Source organism: Acanthopagrus latus, chromosome 7 (genome assembly GCF_904848185.1).
Source record: "Acanthopagrus latus isolate v.2019 chromosome 7, fAcaLat1.1, whole genome shotgun sequence".
NCBI lineage: Eukaryota > Metazoa > Chordata > Actinopteri > Spariformes > Sparidae > Acanthopagrus > Acanthopagrus latus.
The window spans coordinates 15165693-15186993 of record NC_051045.1 but is presented as its reverse complement, the minus strand read 5'-3'; the positions used below and the strand labels follow the sequence as shown (position 1 = coordinate 15186993).

General features: G+C 41.6%; 1 protein-coding gene and 1 long non-coding RNA gene across 15 annotated transcripts in view; one reads left to right on the top strand and one right to left on the bottom strand.

Annotated features, from left to right (window-relative positions):
- The first annotated feature begins 27 nt into the window (after window positions 1–27).
- wnt10b (wingless-type MMTV integration site family, member 10b) overlaps window positions 28–21301 on the top strand; it is a 34856-nt gene continuing 13582 nt past the window's right edge. The window contains exons 1-13 of one of the 14 annotated variants that reach the window (XM_037104287.1): window positions 28–217; window positions 2115–2169; window positions 2268–2375; window positions 2472–2774; window positions 2858–3025; window positions 3962–4114; window positions 4223–4354; window positions 4798–5724; window positions 12960–13098; window positions 14160–14217; window positions 16820–16922; window positions 18811–19380; window positions 20024–21285. In XM_037104287.1, the coding sequence (XP_036960182.1) occupies window positions 59–217; window positions 2115–2169; window positions 2268–2375; window positions 2472–2774; window positions 2858–3025; window positions 3962–4114; window positions 4223–4354; window positions 4798–5618 (1899 nt within the window). In that variant the 5' untranslated portion in view covers window positions 28–58 and the 3' untranslated portion in view covers window positions 5619–5724; window positions 12960–13098; window positions 14160–14217; ... (1 more) ...; window positions 18811–19380; window positions 20024–21285. The other 13 variants (XM_037104288.1, XM_037104286.1, XM_037104291.1 and 10 more) reach the window with 13 other exon arrangements.
- LOC119022889 lies at window positions 8599–11465 on the bottom strand. The gene is made up of 4 exons (XR_005076094.1): window positions 11260–11465; window positions 10758–10904; window positions 9521–9588; window positions 8599–9385 (listed from the first exon to the last, which is right to left on the bottom strand). It is a non-coding gene; the product is annotated as an uncharacterized LOC119022889 (long non-coding RNA).

Genomic DNA, 21301 nt, shown 5'->3' with positions numbered 1-21301 from the left:
ATTCGACAATCACTGAATCAAGAGCTCTGTTGTACAGTTATTCGGTCTGTATCCCAGCATGGGCCCGGAAGTTGTTTGGGATTCCCAGGTAAAAAAAAAAAAAAAAAAAGAAAAAGAAAGAAAAAAAGAAAAAAAAAATCCCGGAGATGCTGTCGTCGCCTGGGAAAACAAACAGCTACCCAGACAATTAAAAAGGAAAACACCGATCGGTCGCCAGGTAAGGAAGAGGCTCCGGGACTTCACCGCGGCGCTCGGTAAGACCATCCGTCGGTTTTGATCCTGAAGTACGGCATGTTTTTGAGTAGTTGGTGGGGTGAATGCCATTTGTCGTGTGGTCGGGTGCCATAGCAACGGCTCATGAGAAACATTGTATAGCTCGGGCCAGCTTTTGACGTGCTCGATGTCTGATGACAGCTGCGTTCATGCGGACAATTTGCACCGGGACAAGTCTTGCAACACATTGCCGTTATGTCGCGCCGCCGTCTCGACCGTCCACGAGCCGATCGGTGCCGTAGCGAACCAAAAAAAAAAAAAAACACTGAGCAGGCTGAAACAAGTAGTCACGGGCGTATGGAGAAGCATGAGTTATTTGACAATGTTGAGAATGTGTTTTACAGCACAGTCGTCAACCTCGGGCGGATTGTCAGGCGAGGGTCGACGCTGGTGCGCCCCCCCCCTCTTTTTTTTTTAATCGCCGTGCCCTGGTCTGACTGGCGCGTCTCCCGGCTGCATCAGTGCCTGTTGCTCCCATGCGCGGCCAATGCCAGGATATTAATTTTCCCTGCGATGGGTTGTCTCCGCCCCCCCTCCTCCCTCCTCCTGTAGCCTGCTCCACAGTCTCCTCTGCTCTGTCCATTGTTGTCAACCATTTGAGCAAAAGGTGCAGCATTGCACATCTGGGTGTTTTTTGTTTTAAACGTATTTTATCCTTGTGTGTGTCTCTCTCTGTCTCAACATGGAATTCAACAGAGCATCATCTCCTTCTCTCTGGGCACATAGAATCAGCATGCTGCATGTCTTACAGCGAGAAAATAAGATAATACTTGAGTGTCTGCAGTGGAGTACCTGTGCCTATAATCTATAGTACAATTGCCATGTTATGCACAAGGGGGTGGACAAAATAATAAAAATTAACAAAGAAACTACTGCAGCACACAAACATAACCTGTACGCAATATCAAGGAAACCCAGTAATGTAATATTTATGATATATACACACCTATGTGTACAAATATGTTATCATAATTATTTATGTAAACTGGTCAGGTTAACATACTGTATTCCATATATACTTCCATTATAGCCCTGTGAAAGAAATCCTGGTGTTATGAGGTAATTTGGTATATTTTGTAACATTCATTATTACTGTTGGTGATGATGTGGAGCACTTTTTTTTCCCCCAGATGTCTGCCTTTGGTTGTAACTGTGTTTGCCACAGACACACAAATAATTTCCAAAACTACAATGCAGCCTCCTAACTTTTCTTCTTCTTTTTTCTGTATCTATATATGTATTATAAGCCTTATGGTATTTTTTTTAAATAACTTTTGTACTAATCTGTATTCCTCTCCCCTCCACCCCTCTTCATCTTCTCCCAGTGATACATGTCCCTCCCGGGATCAGTTACCTTTGATCTTGTCTTAATATTGAATTTGTTGAGATTATGTCAAAACCCCCCGATCGACTGTAGTTTAGTGGTGGTGTTGCGCTCAAATTGCCTTATAGTGTAAGGTGTTCAAGCTATTTTGTCCACCCCTGCCCTGATAGGTTTGACTCCTCCCCTCATACTCTGTTAGCTCTCTATAAATGTGGGGCCGCTCATATTCATTTGCTGGCCACGTTGCAGGGGAATCTACGTGATACAGGAATAGCAGTGCAGAACTCAAGTTTACTAGATTATTTTTTCACAGTGAAATTATTATTAGTACCTTGGAAGTGGGAATATTAAGCTATCTGTTTCCTAGCCTTATTTTTGTTCCAACAAGTAGCTGGTAAGTATATTTTCTATGGTCAGTATTAAAAGTATTAAATATACATTTTCATGTGACAAAGATGTGGAAAATTGTGTCTGATTGGATCTTTAGAGAACTGAAAAATGATTGTATTCCCTTTAGGCATCTGGTGAGAGAATGAATGCTGATGACTGCAATGGACGCTCATATGCACAAGGTAAGTTTATAAGCACAGGTAAAACTACTACACATTTGTGCGTACAGTCCCCAGACATACATGTTTGCTTTAATAATGTGGGTATATTTGTGTTTCAGGCAACGGAGGAGAGTCATTAACGGAGCAGGATCTTTATGGCGGGCTGCAGGGCCCTTCAGCGAGATCTCCCAACAGTCAGCAGTCCTCACCACACCGCTCCCTCAGCGGTCAGTTATCACTCCCATCCTCCTCCTGTGAAGAATTCTTCATTACAATTATCCAAGAAAGTAAATGTGTTTTTCCCTGATCCTCTCTCCACATAGCAAACTCCATTAAGGTTGAACTGTGCAGTGATGATGAGTCACCAGGTGCTCCACAGCCAGAGAACAAAGAGGCTGTGAAGGACGACAGCAGGAAAGATGACAGCGGGGAGCCCATGGAAGAAGGCAGCGCGGAGTACGCCGCCGCTGGAAGAGACAGAGCAAGCATTTACGGCGAGATCGCCAGTCCGAACGCTGCTTCGCCAGGACCCATCCGGCTGCCCAATGGCAAGCTCCAGTGCGAGGTGTGCGGGATGATTTGCATCGGACCCAACGTGCTGATGGTTCACAAGCGTAGCCACACGGGTGAGTGACAGGAAATGACAGTACATGTGCACTTCAAGGACAAAATGGATCATCACCCAAAGGATTTGCCTCTGTGTGCATAGGTGAGAGGCCGTTCCAGTGTAACCAGTGTGGAGCTTCCTTCACCCAGAAGGGGAACTTGTTGCGCCACATCAAGTTGCACTCAGGAGAGAAGCCTTTCAAATGTCCCATTTGCAATTATGCTTGTCGCCGGAGAGATGCCCTGGCTGGACATCTACGCACGCATGCAGGTAAATCTAAGCGTGAAACGTCAGTGGTTCGAACCCCGGACCCCCCCCAGTGCAAGCTGAAGTATCCTTAGGCCAGATACTTAATCCCATTTTGCTCCAGATGGGAGTGTGTATGAAGGATAGAAGTATTGGGGGGCACTTCAGATAAGAAGCACTGAATTAGTCCTGATGAGCAGGCTGTCCTTGTGTATGAATGTGTGTATGAATGGGTGAATGTGAAAAGTGTCGAAAGAGCTTCACAAATGCAAGTCCATTTGAGCTTTACATGCAGTATTCCATGAATAGATTTTTTACAAATGCACCCGTTCAGTTATGGACCTGATGGATGCAGCTGTTCCATAATGTTATCACTCCTGATTGTGGTGAGATGAAATGCATGAAATTACAGTAAGCGTCAGGGATTCATTAGAAGGGTGACCTTCTGTGAAACACAGAGGAAGTAGATCTTTTTTTTTTTTTTTTTTTTTTACACAGAATGTACTGTAAAACACGTGATGAAAAATATGACATTTAACATTTTCTGAAAACAGGATATCCTGCTGGTGCTTTGAATGTGTAAACACACACAGATGTTCACGTACTGTACATACAGCCCAGGTACAGAAGGTTTTGGTGGATCTCGGTGGGTCGCACAGGTTCATTTTCGAAGAAAAGATTCTTGCAAAGCGGATTTCAGGGAATTGACGTCACTCTCTCCGATGGCTTACTAAAATGAAACATTGCGGTGAAGGGTTAGGGCATTTTTCTGTCATCATTGCCAAGCAACGTAGACCTATGGGGGAATCCACTCTGCCAAACCTACGTAGCGGATAAGTAATTTTAAAAGATACCTTCCAACAAACACATAGGTAGACTATTTCTCGTTTATGCAATCAGCAGTGTCCATCGTTTCAGTCCAAATTTGAGCTTTTTTGTCTTTCTCTGTCTTCACTCTAGTTTCTTCTCCAACGGTGGGGAAACCTTTCAAGTGCAGCTATTGTAGTCGCAGCTACAAACAACAAATCACACTAGAGGAGCATCTAGAGCGCTGCCATAGTTACCTGAAGAGCCTGGACCACCAGACAGCAGTCAGCACACAGACAGCACAGGGTAACATATCACACCAACATGAAGCTCACTGTAACTGTAAATGTAATATATATACACACGTAATGACTTACAAGGTATGTTGTCGATTTTCTGGCTTTCTGTTCTCAGGTGAAGAGTCAGTAAATATGGAGACAGTTACTAAACCCGTGCTCCAGCCATCCAATGAAAAAATCCAGTTTGTGGACAGACTGTCTATAAGCATCACTAAACGCAAGAGGTCAACACCACAGAAGTTTCTGGGTGAGTTTTTCTTTTTAACTTTAAAGACAAGGCATATTATTTGTATTTACATATACACATTCTACTTTTTAATTTAAAGGCGCAATATGTAAGATTTTGAATGTTGTCGTGCTTTGGACCGAGACCAGACGGGCCAGCTATAACTTCAGACACAGGCACAATACACAGACGCCATGATGTCAAAACTGTTAGGTCTTCATATTATAATGATAATCTTTGTACATTTTTGAATGTTTTGAACTAAAATTCATACGTATTGCACCTTTGAATTAAACAGTAATCATGGCATATCTACATCTTGATAAATATGAAATTGCAATCGGACGTTTGGACACACTTGGTCCATGTTGCTTCACGACAACGGGCCAGATGGGGTAGATTATTTGCGTTGAGGAGATCCTTCATCTGAATTGTTGTTTACGACTCATGTGTCCTTTTCATAGGCGAAAAGCACATGCACCTTGACCTACCTGAAGCACCTTACGAATTGTCCTCTGGCTCCGAGAAGGAGGGGGACCTCATGAGCTCTCAGCCTGTTGGAGACTCCGCTGGGCTGGCTGGTTCACATCTCCTAGGCGGCAGGCGCAAAGGGGAGAACCACGAGCCACCCGCATTGTCTCAGCTCAATCCTGCCTTCCTGTCGGAGTTACGCACAGTTATAGGCTCCATCAACAGCAACATGACTCCTCAGGGCCCCCGCGCCCATGGTGGAGGTGGGCCGTCAGCGATGTCTCTCAGCCTGGCCGGACGGGAGGCAGGCGAAGGCCGCGATGACCAACCCTCAGCCCATAGCCACACCACCTCGCCCAACGGCTGCCCCGACTCTACAGACACAGAGAGCACAGCAGAAGAGCAGAGCACAAGGGCCGCAGCCCCGACAAGTACCTCCAACAACCACCACCTCCACTACCAAACCCTCACACTGCCCCGCAGCCATCCCACCTCCAGCCCTAGCCAGGCCAAAGACGTGGAACAAGAGTGGGAGAGAGCGTGTCCTGTACCCCCGACCATCGTAAAGAGGAGCCCTGGCTCGCTCCTTTCTTCCAGAGAGACGATGCAGGTGTTAGACAGGGATGGCCGGCCCGTGCGCTCCTTCTACTGCCGGCACTGTCGCATCCTCTTCCTGGACCATGTCGTGTACACCATCCACATGGGTTGTCACGGCTTCCTCCAACCCTTCGAGTGCAACATCTGCGGCCACCGCAGCCAGGACCGCTACGAGTTCTCGTCCCACATCAGCCGCGGGGAGCATCAGGTGGGCTGAGGACTGGGGGGGATAACGGTCGGATGAGGAGAGGCGGCTGCTGCTCTCTCTAAAGTTGTGGGCTCACGTTTGTTCTGCACCAGATCAGTCGCTTTAAATCCCAAGTGTAAGTAAAAGTGGTTTTATTGTGAGATTATTTATTAAACTAAAGCAGACGCGGGTGGAGAAATCTTTTCAACCGCTACATTTAAAGTTTAGTGGAGGCAAATTACATTCTATGATTGATTGCACTCCCATATCAAATCATCCAAAGCAAAACTACGGGTTTTGCTTCAAAAGTGCCTTCTTTGGGGATTTCCTCTTGAGTAAAAAAAAAATTAAAAAAAAAAAAAAAAAAAAGGGAAGGGACATGGTGCTCTAAAATCTTGACTAGCCATCTTTTGCTAAGTGATTTAGTTAGCGCTTTTGAGAGGTCATGTGCGCAGGCAGTTAAGATGCACATCTGAAGAGTTATATTTGGTAAGCTCAGTATGTCCTAAGAGCTTTGTTTTTGTGGTGAAAGAGGGTGTTTTGTGGATTGTGTCAGGTAAGCTTAATATGCACTGAGAGCTTTGTGCCTCTGGGTTTTTCGGGAAGAGCTTTTGTCGCAGACGAAGCACAGAAATGGATTGCCTTAACTCCTAACAGCAGTACGCTGCTGTAGGAATACATTGTTTACAGCGTGGTTTGACGGCGCGTGAAGTCACCTCAGAAGAGAGAGTATTTGCAGCTGCACAGAAAAGAGAAAAAAACGTGAAGGAAGTGGACTTTAAAACATTCACCTGAGTGTGAAACGGGTTTAAAAAAAAAAAAAGAAAAGAAAAGAAATTTTTTTTCTTTTTAGGATTTTAAAGTGAGCCTTAGAAAACTGGTGCAGATCAGACCATGAGCCATGTAGTGTACAGTAAGAGCCTGACGGAGATGGCCCAGGGTGCTACACCTACACGGGACTGCACTTTTAGGTTCCCTGCTTATATATGAACATCTTTGCCGAAGCACTTGATGGCTTTTACGAGTTTATTTTCTGTGATTGTTCTACTGCACTGATAAATCGCATAACGCTCACAATAATTGATCATCTTATTTTGCGAACGCCGGTGTATTTTTAAACGGAGCCAGCCCTCCACAGAGTCCCACAGCGCTGCACTGGTTCTGTGGTCTACACTCGAGTTTGCTGCACTTCTTTTTGTGGTTTTTTGCACTCGGCAGTCGAGGCTGAGATTTTGAAAAACGATTTGCATAATGTAAGTGAATTAACAGATGAGTTATTTAAAGATTAATTAGCAAATCAGTTTGGATCTGTTCAGTTATCACTTGTGGTTATCTATTTAGTGTTGTTTGTTTCAGCCTTGGTGTATTTAATCAGCTATATTCCAAATCTTATCCAGCATATTCCTCAAGTCCATGAAATGTTACCTCCTGCTTCTTTATAGCACCCGAAAACCTTATTGCTACAGTACGGTGGGTTATCTGATAATGTTAATATTGGGAACATGAATGAGACCAAACTCAGTATTCTTACTTGTTATTGTGGGTTTGCTGCTTCATAGTTTTAACTGATTTTTTCGTTTAATCGCAGGCAAAAATATACTTGAAACTGTTTGAGAAAAAAAAAAGTGAATCTAAAAATGCACTTGGTTTGATAAGTAGAGAAGTGTGTGTGAATGGAATATAGCATGTGTGCTTGTCACTTTCTGCTTTTTTCCCTGAATTGTGAATTATTTTTTTGAAATGTGAAGTAATTTCAAGAAGTGAAAATGAGGCATGGGTTTTTGTCTCCTCGTGTGGACTTTTCAATGTTATACGATATTTTGTGAATGACGTGACATGACAAAACACTTTACCTCAAAAGTTAAAGATGTACAACTGCCTCATTACTGTATTTCAAAGTCATGTTGCTTTACGAGATGTTCTTGCAGTAACAAATGCGTGCCCCTCGATATTCTCAAAACTTTTTACTGTCAATAAAGTTACGTTTATTGTAAAGGTGATTTTCACGAGTTTGACTATGATGGCATCTGGATCATCTCTCATCCCGTTTCACACAATATTCTGTGCGACAATAAAAAAGAACAAACAGACTTAATAACTGACGAAGATATAAATATTTATTTCACAAATAACAATTCTAAAGTTCCTCATTTTACAGGCTTTGCGGGGACTCACAGTGTATTACTCTATAGATACAGTATACTGATCAGACACTATTCCTTTAATTACGCATACTGCTACCAAGAAAGTACAGAATCATTCAGAATTAACATTCCTGATCTGCCTGTAATCTGTCTGGTATATTAAGTTAACAATAAATCAACATATTATATATTACATTACTACTGGCCTGTAAGAAATCCTGACTAAAGTCTAAAGAAACCACTATTATAGCAGCTAAGGAGAAAATATTCTAGAGTTGCATGGAACTTAAACTCTGTTGGCCACACAACATGTATAATTTCACCATTCCCTGCCACCGTAGGGAATCCTTTGTCACTGAGTCACTGAAAAATACCTGCAGTAATTAAAAGTTCACGTTCTGCAGAGCGGACCCTCTGTGTATAATTTTAGCATCACTTGCCATTCAAAATTACAGTCATTTTCTTTCAAAACAAACATATAAATGTCAAAGACTGGATCACTGTTTTGGACTTTAGAATGTGAACATGTTGAATAAATACAGCACTGTGTATGAGAATCACAACAGATGATTCCAGCATCCAGCGTATAAGGTTTTGTTCATGTTTTCAGACTTTACTGTAAAGTCAAAAGAAAATATAACAGTATGACACACAAAAAATATTATTCTTGTTATTATCATTATCACTATTATTATTATTAGTATTGTTGTTGTTGTTATTATTATTATTTTAGCTGAACAAATTATTGTTTTGTAATTGTATACAATCATTTTAGTAATAACTTCAAAGCAATCCCTTTTTAATAGTATTTTAATAATATTAATAAAATATTATCTCACATATTTAGATAATAATATTGTCGAAATATCATGTCAACACATACCATCGACCTTGAAAACGGTATAAAGCCACACTGATATAATAAATTCCATCACTGATATAATAAATTCCTGATGAAACTTTATATTGCTTACAATTTCACATCCTATTCTCCTAATTTTAAAATGTTTACATTTGAAATAAACAATGTCACAAAGGACACACACTTGACATTTTAAGCCTAAATCGAAACAGGTAAAAATATGCTGTATGTACGTATCGAAAGTGTCACCGATTTACTTCTTAAATTGTGTTTAAAACTTTTACAACGTCTATATTGAACGCCAAGACTTCAGCGGTACAGTGTAAACAGTGTATTTCTTTCGACACTCACACTTGAAATACATAAAACGAAAAACAGGCAACAGTGAAAAGGGCTAACCTGAAGGTTAGACTGCTTAACATTCATGTGACCTTTGGACCTGTAAGACAGCCCTTTGTGTCTGTTGCTGCTTGGTTTGACCTGTTTTTTCCTCTGCAGTGGAAAATCTATTTTGGCTGCTCCCACATACAAATTCCAGGTGCAATTCAGAAAGTACCTACAGCACGCTCAAGCCAACTGTACAGAATAGCAAAATGAGAACCCTGAGTTATGCAAAAGACACTGTAAAAATGATGTTTTATGTCACCTGTAATACCTATAGACCAAATATTCTTTCTTGCTCTGACAACACACACTGCAGACCTTCACTGTGACCTTCAGTGCACCCCTCCTCATCCTGATGAAGTCAAGGGAGCGCAGCGTACTGAAGCGCGGTGTGTTTTAACGGCATCCTTTAAAAGATACGAGGTGTTTTGACAGTTTTATAACCTTGAACTAAATGAAAATACGCAATACAAAACCACTTGTTCACTGCTTTTTATTGAGCATCTTTTTTTACTTTAGCAACCTCGATGCAAACAACTCACCTGAAATACCACCGGTGCTCAGTCTGCCTGTCACTGTCCTCATAAACTCTTGAGAGAGACGTTTTCTGCTGTGATACAGAGCACACATGATGGGGCATTTCAATCATGAAAGTCAATTTTGCGGATCTGCCACAGCCTGGGAAATGTGGGTACATGTGGTATGCGCGGCTTTTACAATTCTGAAGAAAATAATCAGCTTGCATTCCCTGTGTGTGTGAACAGGGCGAGGTTTAGCTATGAATTTACAAAGAACTGCGTACCACCCGTCCTCAACAGGAAGCGCACAGAAGCCAGGCTCCTCTCATTGATTCTCTAATTCGTTTGTTTTTGCATGTTTTACCAAATTCGCTACACAACACTAATACGCGTGTTGCATGTTTCCCAAGCATACAATATTTAGTTTTTTAATGCTGTTCTTCTTACTTTAAATATAGCCACATCTCTGCATTTTTGATAATATTTGTTATTTCAGTGTTGGATTCCTGTAGTTTGATACTGCAGTGGAGGCAAAGACTGCTTTGAAAGCCTCTGAAATGTCCATTCAGTGCACTTGAGTGTTAGTGGGACAACTGGGAAGTCAAGCTGGTTGTCAAACAGAAATATAAAGCTGTGTTGTCATAAACACGCTGTTGTTGAAATGATGAAAATGATGAAACACACTAAAAATTATGGAAGTTTTCACTGACCCAGAAATCAAATTACAATACATAATCATACACTGCTAACAACTCTCTGATTACAGGACACAAGTTACTTATCAAGCTGATTAAAGTAAAGCTGAAACAATCAGAACATCAAAAGAAAAGCAACAATTTTGATAATCAGCTTGGCTTTATATATAGTTAGAGATTTCCAAATATTAGGCTGTGCATCACATCTCAGGTCTGCATAATTATAAATTCAATATATTTGGATCGGCCATCTCAGACTCTTGAGACTATGATGGAGGTTTTCACAATTTTATAGACTAGTCAATCCATTGGATAATCAAATAAAATTACAGAGCTATTAATCTAAAATGGAAATGTGTTAATTTAAGTTAAATTGTTAATTGCAGCACAGAATCAGAGTCTCATCAAACTTATATTCTTTCACAGAACAAAAGCTGTTTGATAGTGTTAAAACTGTATGCGATGTCTTCTTAATAGACTGAACTTACAGTATGGCTCTTTTATCTAGAAATTTAATACAGTTATAAAGTCTTTTTAGCATCATTTCTGTTCATTCGTAGGATTACCGTGAATAAAGGAGGAGGAGAAGAGCAGCGCTGTTCTGCAGCATGCTCCTGTGTCAGATCTGCTCTGATGCTCTGTGACTGCCTGACCTCAGATGTCCTATCTGAGATCAGAGCAACGGCGGAGGAAGTATTCAGGTCCTTTTCATCCTTTGAGTTAAAGTATAAAAGATAGTGTTACAAGTAAGAATCTAGCATTGAAAATGTTACTTCAGTTTAAGTATCCAAGTTAAATCAGGAACTTAAATTATTCAAAGTAAAAGTATTCAGTGCAGAAAAAACATAGATATAGATATGCCAATTTGATAAGTGGGAGTGATCTTTTCTCTATCACAGATCTTCACTGAAAAAAACAAACAAACAAACAATTAAAAACCTTGATGATGTGACATTTGTTGGAGTCTGCACCAACCAAAAAGCTTTTCTTACATTTGAAGAACAAGATCTGTCAGCCAGGGCAGCTCTGCAGCCCTACAGTAGCAGACAGCTTTGTCACACATTTTACCTTTATCAAAAATTTAAGCTTCTTGCAATTTGGACACTGCACTTGGCCATACTGCGATTCCCATCATATTGCGATTAACTATGCAGCCCGAGTACAAACCTAAAAATTATCAAAACACAATTTGAAGGATAAAGGAATGTCTCTTCTTCTTCTTCTTCTTCTTCTTCTTCTTCTTCTTCTTCTTCTTCTTCTTCTTCTTCTTCTTCTTCTTCTTCTGTTTTATGTTGGCAGGGTAGGTAAACAAGGCCTATGTCTATGAACAAGGCAAACAAGGACGTATCACCTTGCAGCCACTGACCGCTATGGAGATTATTTATGGGTTTGGGCTTTCCTGTGAGCAAAACCCCGCCACATAGTTTATAAACAGTTTGTGTTAGGTACCCACTAAAGTTCAGAATCGATTAATTTGATGCTCCCTCAGTGTTAAATCTGCTCCAACGACCGTTAGCATAACTGTTAGTTGGAGAAGCTTCAGGTAACCGTCCCTTTTTCAGTAACCAGTGGCTCCTTTAGCAGCGGTGGATATTAACCTCTTTGTATTGCCAGGTCGTTAAGTCTTTCAGTTAAGTTTGTTATTTAGAAGAAAATGAAGTTAACTCGTTATGGCCATGGATATCTTATTTAGCAGTAAAGCCAACGAACTTCCCATCAGCAAGCTAACTAAAAAGTCGTTCATCCAAACTAGCTACAACTTAACTGCTAAGCTAACTGTCAGCTAAAAAAAACCCAAATGCGCTGGAAATGTGTTTTCTTTGTTTATACGTCATTCTGTTATTTTCCTAGTTAAGAGGTGGGTCGCTTTGCTTTGCACATATTCATGACTTTGCTTTATTTGAATAAGCTAATTTAGTGAGAGGTTGTAATTCGGACTTTATTCCACTAGATGGCAGGCGTCTACAATTTCAAAGTCAGCACTGCTGCTTGAAGCTGACTTAATCAGCGTGAGTGAGAAGTGTGTTTTAGGGTTAAGTGGTTGAGATACGAGGCCATGAATGAATTGTTTGTAACACTTTGTATTTAAATTGCATTTGTTTAATCGTTTTTACCTAAGAAAGATTTTGACGTCACAAAAAATAGAGGCAGATCTTGAAAAATAAATGACAATATAAACATACTCAGTGTACACTTTTAAAGTAGGAGACATACACAAACACCTTTATTTATGTATTTGTTATTATAAAATACAGTGCCATGCTTGCGAGGAAATGTATTTATTTACACACACACATACAGACACATTTTCGTTGGGTGTAAGAAATATTAAAGACAAGAAAATGGATGCAATAAAAGAGTTTTATAAAGGGTTCAAATGTGTCTTTAGTGCTGTCTAATGGCAGCACAAGGCGACACCAGTGCTGGTGACCTTGGACTATATAGTAGTAAAACACACACTGACTGCCACACTAAGCTATTTATCTGTTTTTCTTATACTTGCTGAATCTTTTCATCACCCATGAAAATGTATTTATTTTGTAATGGTTGATTACAATACCCTTGGGTGAGAGGAATTGTATTCTGACATATTAGTTAGAATTGTTTTATCCTAACTTGTGTTTAAATCCAGCACAGCCGACTCTGTGGTGTGTTTATGAGGAGTGCCCTTTCTTTAGAACAGACTCAAACTGTTAAAAGGTCAAGAAGCACATGTTGAATCCCCTCAAGGGATTACATATCTTCTGTCTGTATCTTTCCTTCTCCAGGCTCCCAGGGGGGAATATCAGATGCTGTACAACCTTGAAGATGAAGACCGTGAAGGAATGGTCACAGGGGACAGGAATCCACCAGAAACAGGACAGGAGACAGCCTAAAGAAATCTCCAGATCACTGCAATGCAGACAGGTTAACTTTCACATACACATTTAAACCTGGAATAACGTGTGGACAAAACAGTCAACAGCCGTACATCTGCCCTACATATCACAGTTCCTCAAATACCACTGCGTGCATGTATCTGTCAAAAAGTGAATCAAGCTGTTATGAAGCAAAGTTACCCATAACGCAGAGGATATTTGGTGGCAAACTCTCTGGCTGCTTGACAAATGTGTATTTGGTAGCCTGTCAAATTCAGAGCAATTATTCTTTTAAGCTTACACACCCATTTGTCTTTTCGGTGATCCAGATGCCAGAAAACTTTATGACAAGCAGCTACAACATGCTGCTGCTCAGAGATGCTGCTCACTGCAGCTGTATCCTGAGTGGGCTACAATGTGCATGTGATATTAATTAATGCACTTATTGTGCCATTTCAATTATACAAAGAATGTGTTTATTTTTCAGCAGCTGGGTGTCTACCAGCAACACATTAAGGTACAATTAATCCTGCAGTAGTCTTCTCTGCAAGGCAGAGTTTAGGGTTGAGTGACCTTTCAACATTTCTTGATAGTCGATGACATTTACTGAGCAATTTCCATTATTTAACTAGCAAGTAGAATTTAACATCTCCAAATTCAACACATTTGTACATAAAAAAGCACTCAAGGCATCTGCAGTGTAGCTCATCTGAACTCATGAGTTACAGTCGCACAATATTCATTTAAAGGCCTGAAGGAACTTTTTGGGGTGCAAAATGTACTGAAAGGCTGCTGGCACAGTTTGTAGGACAGCTCTGGCTCTGGAAGTGATTAGCCCTCAAAGCTTGGGTGAGAATATTGCAGAGAGACAAGGGCGGCTGGGCGCAGCATGTGTGTGTGAGTGTGAGTAGGACATGGAGAAAGAACTTATGTGTGTTTTGAGAGAGAAAGAGAGAGAGAGAGAGAGAGAGAGGGAGATTGGGGCGGTTCTGTTATGCAAGCAGTTCTCAGTATGCATGTAGATTGGAAGATGTGTGGCTCCTGTGGTTGGCTGTCCCCTGTGTCACTGCCTTTAAAAAATAGTTGCCAAGAGAAATGTCTTCTTTACAGGCTTTGGCTGCCAGATGCTGGGGATAATGGATAGAACTGCAAAAGGAAAGATGGAGAGGTGTGTGTACAGCCAGCCACGCAGACATGCAATTGAGCACACACACACACACATTATCAGCACACACGCGCACGTTTGCACACTTTGTGGGCAGGAATCACCATAATGCCGAAGTAAGCTGTGAATAATTCATCTACCAGTCACTGTTGTACAACTGCCACACACGCTGACACACAGGGGAAGCATTAGGCTCAGTAAGTCGTGTCACACAAACTTGTCATGAATGAGCATACGGTTTGGGCATGCTTACAGATTCCAGAGGTGCCACATTTTGTGGATGTGTGCAGGATGTGTTCGGAGCAAATAGTTGTGTACATCTGTGCAGCTGTGAACCAACACATGGGGCGCCAGCGTGTGAACGCGATGTGTGTCTGCGAGTGGGAGAGCCAGTGACACAGGAATGTGTCACAGTTCCTGCAAGCCACTCAGCTCCTAAACTGCAGCAAATAAACATTCCTCTACTGCTGTGTCAGTGCTGAGCTCTTGCCCAATGTCGCTGTAAAACACAGTTTATAATTAAAACCAAAAAGTGAGCATTTCTCCCTTTGTCTCCAACAGTATTACTAGACGAGAGATAATGGCCTCATGCCTTCAGACATATATCACTGCTGTTATTGACTCAGTGATGGCACACTGTGGTCCAGATGAATTAAATTGGGCCAACTAGTATCACAAAATTATCTGAATCATTCTAGTTGGTTAAAGGTCCAGTGTATAAGCTTAAGTGACCTCTGGCAGTGAGGTTGCGGATTGCAACCAGTACGACCGGACCTTTCCAATATGCCGTCTTCAGCCATGTTGATTTCTCTTGTGTCACTTTGGCAATCTTAATATTATCACACTGTTCACATTGCCATTTATCTGATGGAGATAGGAAAGCATGGACGCTCATGAACTTGTTCAAAATAACACGCTATTAGTCAAGTCATAAAATAACTGCTTGAAAACGTGCCCGCACGAATACGTAGAAACTCGTGCTCCTACCCTGTTGGTCTGCACTGATTTGAGAGGAGATGTACTAAGTTGGGCAACTTTACAGCTGGGCTTGATTTAAATTTCGGCTGTTACAGTTTTATCAGGAGTTACAATGTAACAGTAGGTAGCTAGCTAGTTAGCAACTGTTCTAGGGTAACAAAAACACAATCATAATTATTGATTTTATGTTTAATTTCTGCCAAAAGATCCTACGATAATCCTACACACTGGGCCTTTAATTGCATGTAGTCATATTGTCTTACTGTGGGTATTGATATTTCTCAGATCTCATATCTTGGCACTTCAAACAAGACCTAATACTTACCAAAACTGCGTACATTCGAATCCAATGTTAGATTTTTGGATGAAGAGACATGTTAGCATCCAATATAGCCAGACCCATACTTCTGCAATTTATCACTGACTAGTCTGTTTGATGTGAATAAATGCAGGCTTCATCCCTGCTGACAGGTGAAATGATGCACTGGCTCGTGTTGTGTCACATAGATTCCACCACAGTTTGTGGTCCTATTTCATGTGGATCTCAGAGCTGAAACGTCACAGTGCTGTACCGATACATTGTCAGATGTCTGTAAACATATTCTACTGTTGGTTGTCTGTGTCTAAAGTCTTTCCCTGTCATTACAGCTCTGTTTACAGGATGACTAGCAGTGTTTGCTAGCATATGATCTCCCCTAGAATATACAGTGGTTTACAGTCGTGCTCTGACGCACAGTTTTCCACCTAAAACACTTAATCCTAGTGGAACAGATTTTGACATGTCACTTTATCTGTTTGTTGTCTCTTGTCTGGTATTGCCAGGTTAACCATTCACAGATGTGTGATTGGGGAGTCTAACCTTTTCTTGTTGGATAATTGTTCTCACCAAACTACTGCCTGTGCATTGCAGTTTGTTTGTTAAAGGCTACTTAAAATTTGCAATGGACTGAAGGATCACTTTAGGTATCTTACTCAGAGGAGTTTATCACCGCAGCCTTGAGGTTGAGAAAAGTATATAATATCAACAAAAAATGGACCAATAGAGAAAAGGGCTGTGAAGCCAAGACAGTCAAGAGGTCATGCTGTGCTCCTGCAGAGGGGTGGAGGGTGTTGATAACCCCTATATATTATCACCTCGTGCACATTAACTCCCACAGGCAGGAGATGAACACTTACAATGTCTTCATACACGTGTGAAGAGTGCTGGCATATTACAAACGCACATGCACGCACAAACACCACAAAGTTCTCTCACTCCCACCTTAACTGCAGGGCTCTCTCTCTCCATCTCGCTCCACTGGGGCACCGAGCCTGACCACAGACATCATACTGATTGCTCACCATGGTCGAGTGGTCTGTCCACATTCCCACCCTGATTCACTATGTGCACAAAACCCAACAACGGAAAACGGCGGTTTGAGAGTGTCTGGAGGTTTGCGGACAGGAGCAACCGTCCGCTTTGTCTCTCCTAAATCTCTTCTCATCCCATCTCGACTGCCCTGCTTCATACTCCAGGAACATAGGAACAGTGGAGACCCAAACTGATGTGTGTGTGGAATGTTTTGGACTCTTGTGTATGCTGCATTTTCTGGGCTGAATGCAGGCTTCCCTCTCTCCTGTGTGACAGGTTGTGGCAGGTCGGTAGATGATGAAGTGATGGAGATGTTAGGAGGCCACGGCCATTGTGATGCTGGGTGGCTGTTACTCTGGAACCGCCATCTGCCGAAAAGGTCAGTTGCTAGGGGACGATTCTCCTGAACCGTGTCTGCCTCCCAGCTGCCATCCACACACCCACAGACACACACACACACACACACACACACACACACACACACACACACACACACACACACACACATATCTACACAACCGCGCTCTTGTCATTGTTTCCTAGATTTTTGGTAAATTTGACCGCTATTAATCCACTTTTCTGTAACTTTAGGTGAAGTTTATTTGATTATAATTCTTTATGTAATAAGTGTGTGATGATTACATAATAGCCCTGCGGTCACTTAATGGCACCAAACAAATGCCTCTGATTATTACATGAGTGGTGTAAGGGTGTTCCTGTCATAACAGTGCCCCTAATTAATTGGAGCTTGGTCCACAGTCGAATACTAGAATTACAATGAAATCAAATCAGTATTGCGCGCCAGATCCAATCCCAGCCATGCCACATTGTCCATCGCAACCACTGCGAGCAGCAGCCTATCATTCAGTGCGGTGACCCAAACCCAGTTCTAAATTCTTTATCATACGCCTTCAAATTAAAGCCAACTCCACCCAGCGGGGCAAACAATTTTTCCACAATTTAGGAGGAATTTTTTTTGTGAAGCTGCTGTGCCTTCATTATGCTGTATCATCTTCTCTGCGTATTCTGTAATAATTCAATGGAGCATGTTTTGGGGAAGCAAAAACTGTTGAGCTTACATCATAAATATCATATTTTTTTAAATGTGACACTGCAATTAGAATATATTATCCCAGAATGTGAAAAAACAAACACTCACAATAAGGTGATTTTGGTGAATTTTCATTCAGAATAATGGTGAATCTCACGAGTGACTTGAGAAAGCTGTCTAGCTTGCTGACGTTATGTACTTTATTGGTGTCCTGATTTATTTTGAATTGCCTAAGCCTATCACAATGGCTGAATGCTCGGCTTGTGCATTGTATCCCCCACAAAAACAATTTAAATCGGATGTGTGCTAATACTATGGGTTCCAAACTAAAACTAAAAAACAAAAGTGAGATACGGTTACCATTATTTATTTATCCTTCACTTGAATAGGAGGGCTTTATGATTTATGATTACTTATTTGATGTTCTTTGATTGATTGTTTTCCACTTACACAAGATGTGTGTCTAATCTGTGATGCAAAATATATATATATATTTGTCTCGCAGTTATGTTTGACACTGTAATCTTGACATATTTTCATATCAACTCCATGCCTAGTGGCCAACAACAACCGTTGTATTTGCAATACAAAAATATGTGTAAACAGCGAAGTGATTTATGTATTTAAGTGTAACGTTAAAGATGTATAGTTTAACACGGTGGTCTGACCTATCTGATGTTTCTGTTGTGTTTACTGTGTTGCATTGCTAGTATCTCTGATAAACCAACACTGGGGTCAAACTGTCATTTTCTCAACTCCGTGGCCCTACAGGTAGATTTAGTCTCCAATATAAAGTAGTGGAATTAAAGTACACATTTTAGAGATGTCTACACTTACTGGAAGTTATTGTAAACTTACATTGTGATTGATTCTATAAAGACACCAGATCGTCTTTTTGCTGATGAAAGGGAAAAGGGAAATTCACCATGTAACAATTAGTGAACCCCAGAACCAAAGTATTTTTATGGCATGAATTAAGGAAGTGACAAAGTAAACATTGCTGCTACAGTTTTGAAATAACAATGTGACGCAGTACATATGCCAATCATAAGCAAGCCGCTACTGGATGTCAATGTGTTATTATCTTCAGATATTGGTAATACAGTAGCTGACAGGATCCAAACCAACTGTACATTTTTTTTTCTGTTTTTTGTCCTCTCTTTCACTCTGTCCTTGCTCTCCTTTCCCTTTTCCCTCCCCTCACCCTCACCTCCAGCCTGCACGGTGTCTCCACCGGCCTTGCAGAGAGAGACAGTGACTTTTGTGCAGTGGAGCCGTTGTTTTTGTTTGTGCCCTTCTCACCACGGCTGCCTGCTCACCGCCTGGCAGCCCCGTGTGTCAAAGGTGGCTGCAGCAGAACAGACTGTGGGAACAGCCGGTTAGCCTCCCCTGGTCCCCTGCTCCCCAACCAGAGGGGCAGCCATCAATCCAGCGCTCCCCCTGTTCCTGCACACACAAATGACCGACCAAACACACACTCACACACAAAAAAAGCCTACAACGCTCACACCCTCTACCAATAATCCTCGGAAGCAATTTCATCTCGACTCGGGTGGCGGCCCATTGTCGCCAGCCCCTTCAATCTTTCCTTATTAACTCTCGCTTTGTCCCGCATCCGAGCTTCTGGACTCATCTCTCCTACATTCCGATCGGTGCTGCTCCCAGCACTCCCAGGCAACCTCCATTCGCTAATCCCACTGCCTCCCCCCGACCAGCTGCCCCACCCCAAGGAACTCTTACTGCTTTTTTTCTCTCCAACCTGCCGATCACCTACTTACAGAGTAAGGTAGGAGCATTAACTCCATGGGTTTTCTGAAGGCAGAGCGTGAAGGCGGGGTGGGTGAAGGAGGAGGCGGCCACAAAGTGACTCCAGCCCAGACAATTAGAACAATGAGCCGGGCCTGTAGGGGGCTAACTCGCTGCGTCACGCCTGGACGGTGGGGTATTTTGTCAGTTTAATGAATTGTCCGTCAGGCCAGGGCCACATCGCAGGCTGCGCAGGGAGAGGCCAGCAGGGACCCAGACACTAAGTCGGTATTTATTACACTGCCTTTGTCACTAATTGAGCTAATTATCACTGACTCCTCAGCACTCCCACAGGCAGCGCCCCCCTCCACTCACTCTCTCTCTTCTAGCTCTCTCACTCTCACGCCTGGGATTTGAACTCTGCCTTCCCTCTTCTTTTCTTAAATCTGTCTGCCACTTTCTCGTTCTTTTGTTTCTTTCTATGTATCCATGATCAGTTCTCCCTCAAGACAGGTTTGTATCATCTTCGTAATTTGTGAACATTTCCCTCTGACTTTTTGTGACTCTATTTGTGAGATACTATAAAGATAAAATATGAAACATGTCTGCATTATCCCAAAAGTTTCCAATGATGTTCAAACCCTTGGAAAGCTGTAATTTTACTCTTGTGTTTCATTTTCTAGCCTGTTGCTATAACCTCCGGGAGAGAGTCCAAGAATGAGCGAGTGTGACTAAATATAATGTGAATAAAACTTGGACCATTACCGTTTTCATCAGCACTGGTGGTTGTTGAACAATGAAGACAACAGTTCCCTTGAGCCCAAGCTACTAACATCTTTTGTTTTGATTGAGAGACCCCTAGCGGCAGAAATTACATACTGTGTGTTGAAGCCAAATCATACATTCACCCCCGTTACACAGTAATACAAGACAAAATGTTAGTGTTTTAGAGCAATCACATTTGTTACTCTGGGCCCATTATATATTTTAAGTTCTCATCTTTCTGTTTTGGTAGGCTATCCACCCTCATGTGTCCCCATAATTTTCAGCATTTTTATTCAATTTTGCTCTGATTTGTCCTTTGAATCCTTTTAAATGCCCTCGTCTACAGATTTTCTACTTTCTTTGAGATGCTGACCAATCTCTGCTCAATTTATTGATTTGTTACATAACGTCTTGTTAACTTTTAATGCCACAGGCAAAGCCACACATTGCGATCCCCCGCTTTTACCCCCAAACATCAAGTAAAGTAATTCAGAAACTTTCACATCACTGCTGTTCAGCTACAACTTGTTGCTCTGTTTTTTGGACCCTTGGGTGTTTGGATGCATGTTGGTGGCTTTACTTTTCCTCCACTGCTCTCTATCTGGTTGACCCTGGCTTGCTCCTCTGCTGTGGTGAGAGAAAGTGGAAAGGTGTCCAAACTCTCGTGGTTAGTCAGGTTGCCAGGGGCTGGGGGATTGTTTTTTCAGTATTTTTCACATTATTTCTTTAATTCTTTCCAACATTAAGAAAATGAAGCAAAACATTCAATACTGTATAAAATAAGGTATGTGGCTGGATAAGCAGGGGCCATGTCTGGTTGGGAGCACAGATGCAGGGATGTTTTGTGAGCAGGAGAAAGAGGCTGCTTTGGTGGCGGTAATAGGATTAAGCAAAGGACACCCAGGGACAGGCTTATATGTTCACTTGGTTGGTTGTCAAAACTATCTCAGACAGAAACTACAACAGACATAATAGCATCTTTTGACACATTCAGGAGGGCAACTTAATTGAAAATATAGACTTTATTGTTCTATCATACAATACAAAACCAACAGGAATCTAAATCTTTTGATCAAAATCTAAAAAAAAAGTCTTCTCTGACATCTTTCTATAACTGTATAAAAAATCTTAGAAATAAATATTTTGTATTTACACTAATAAAAAAGGTAAATATTCAGTGCATGAACACAAGTATT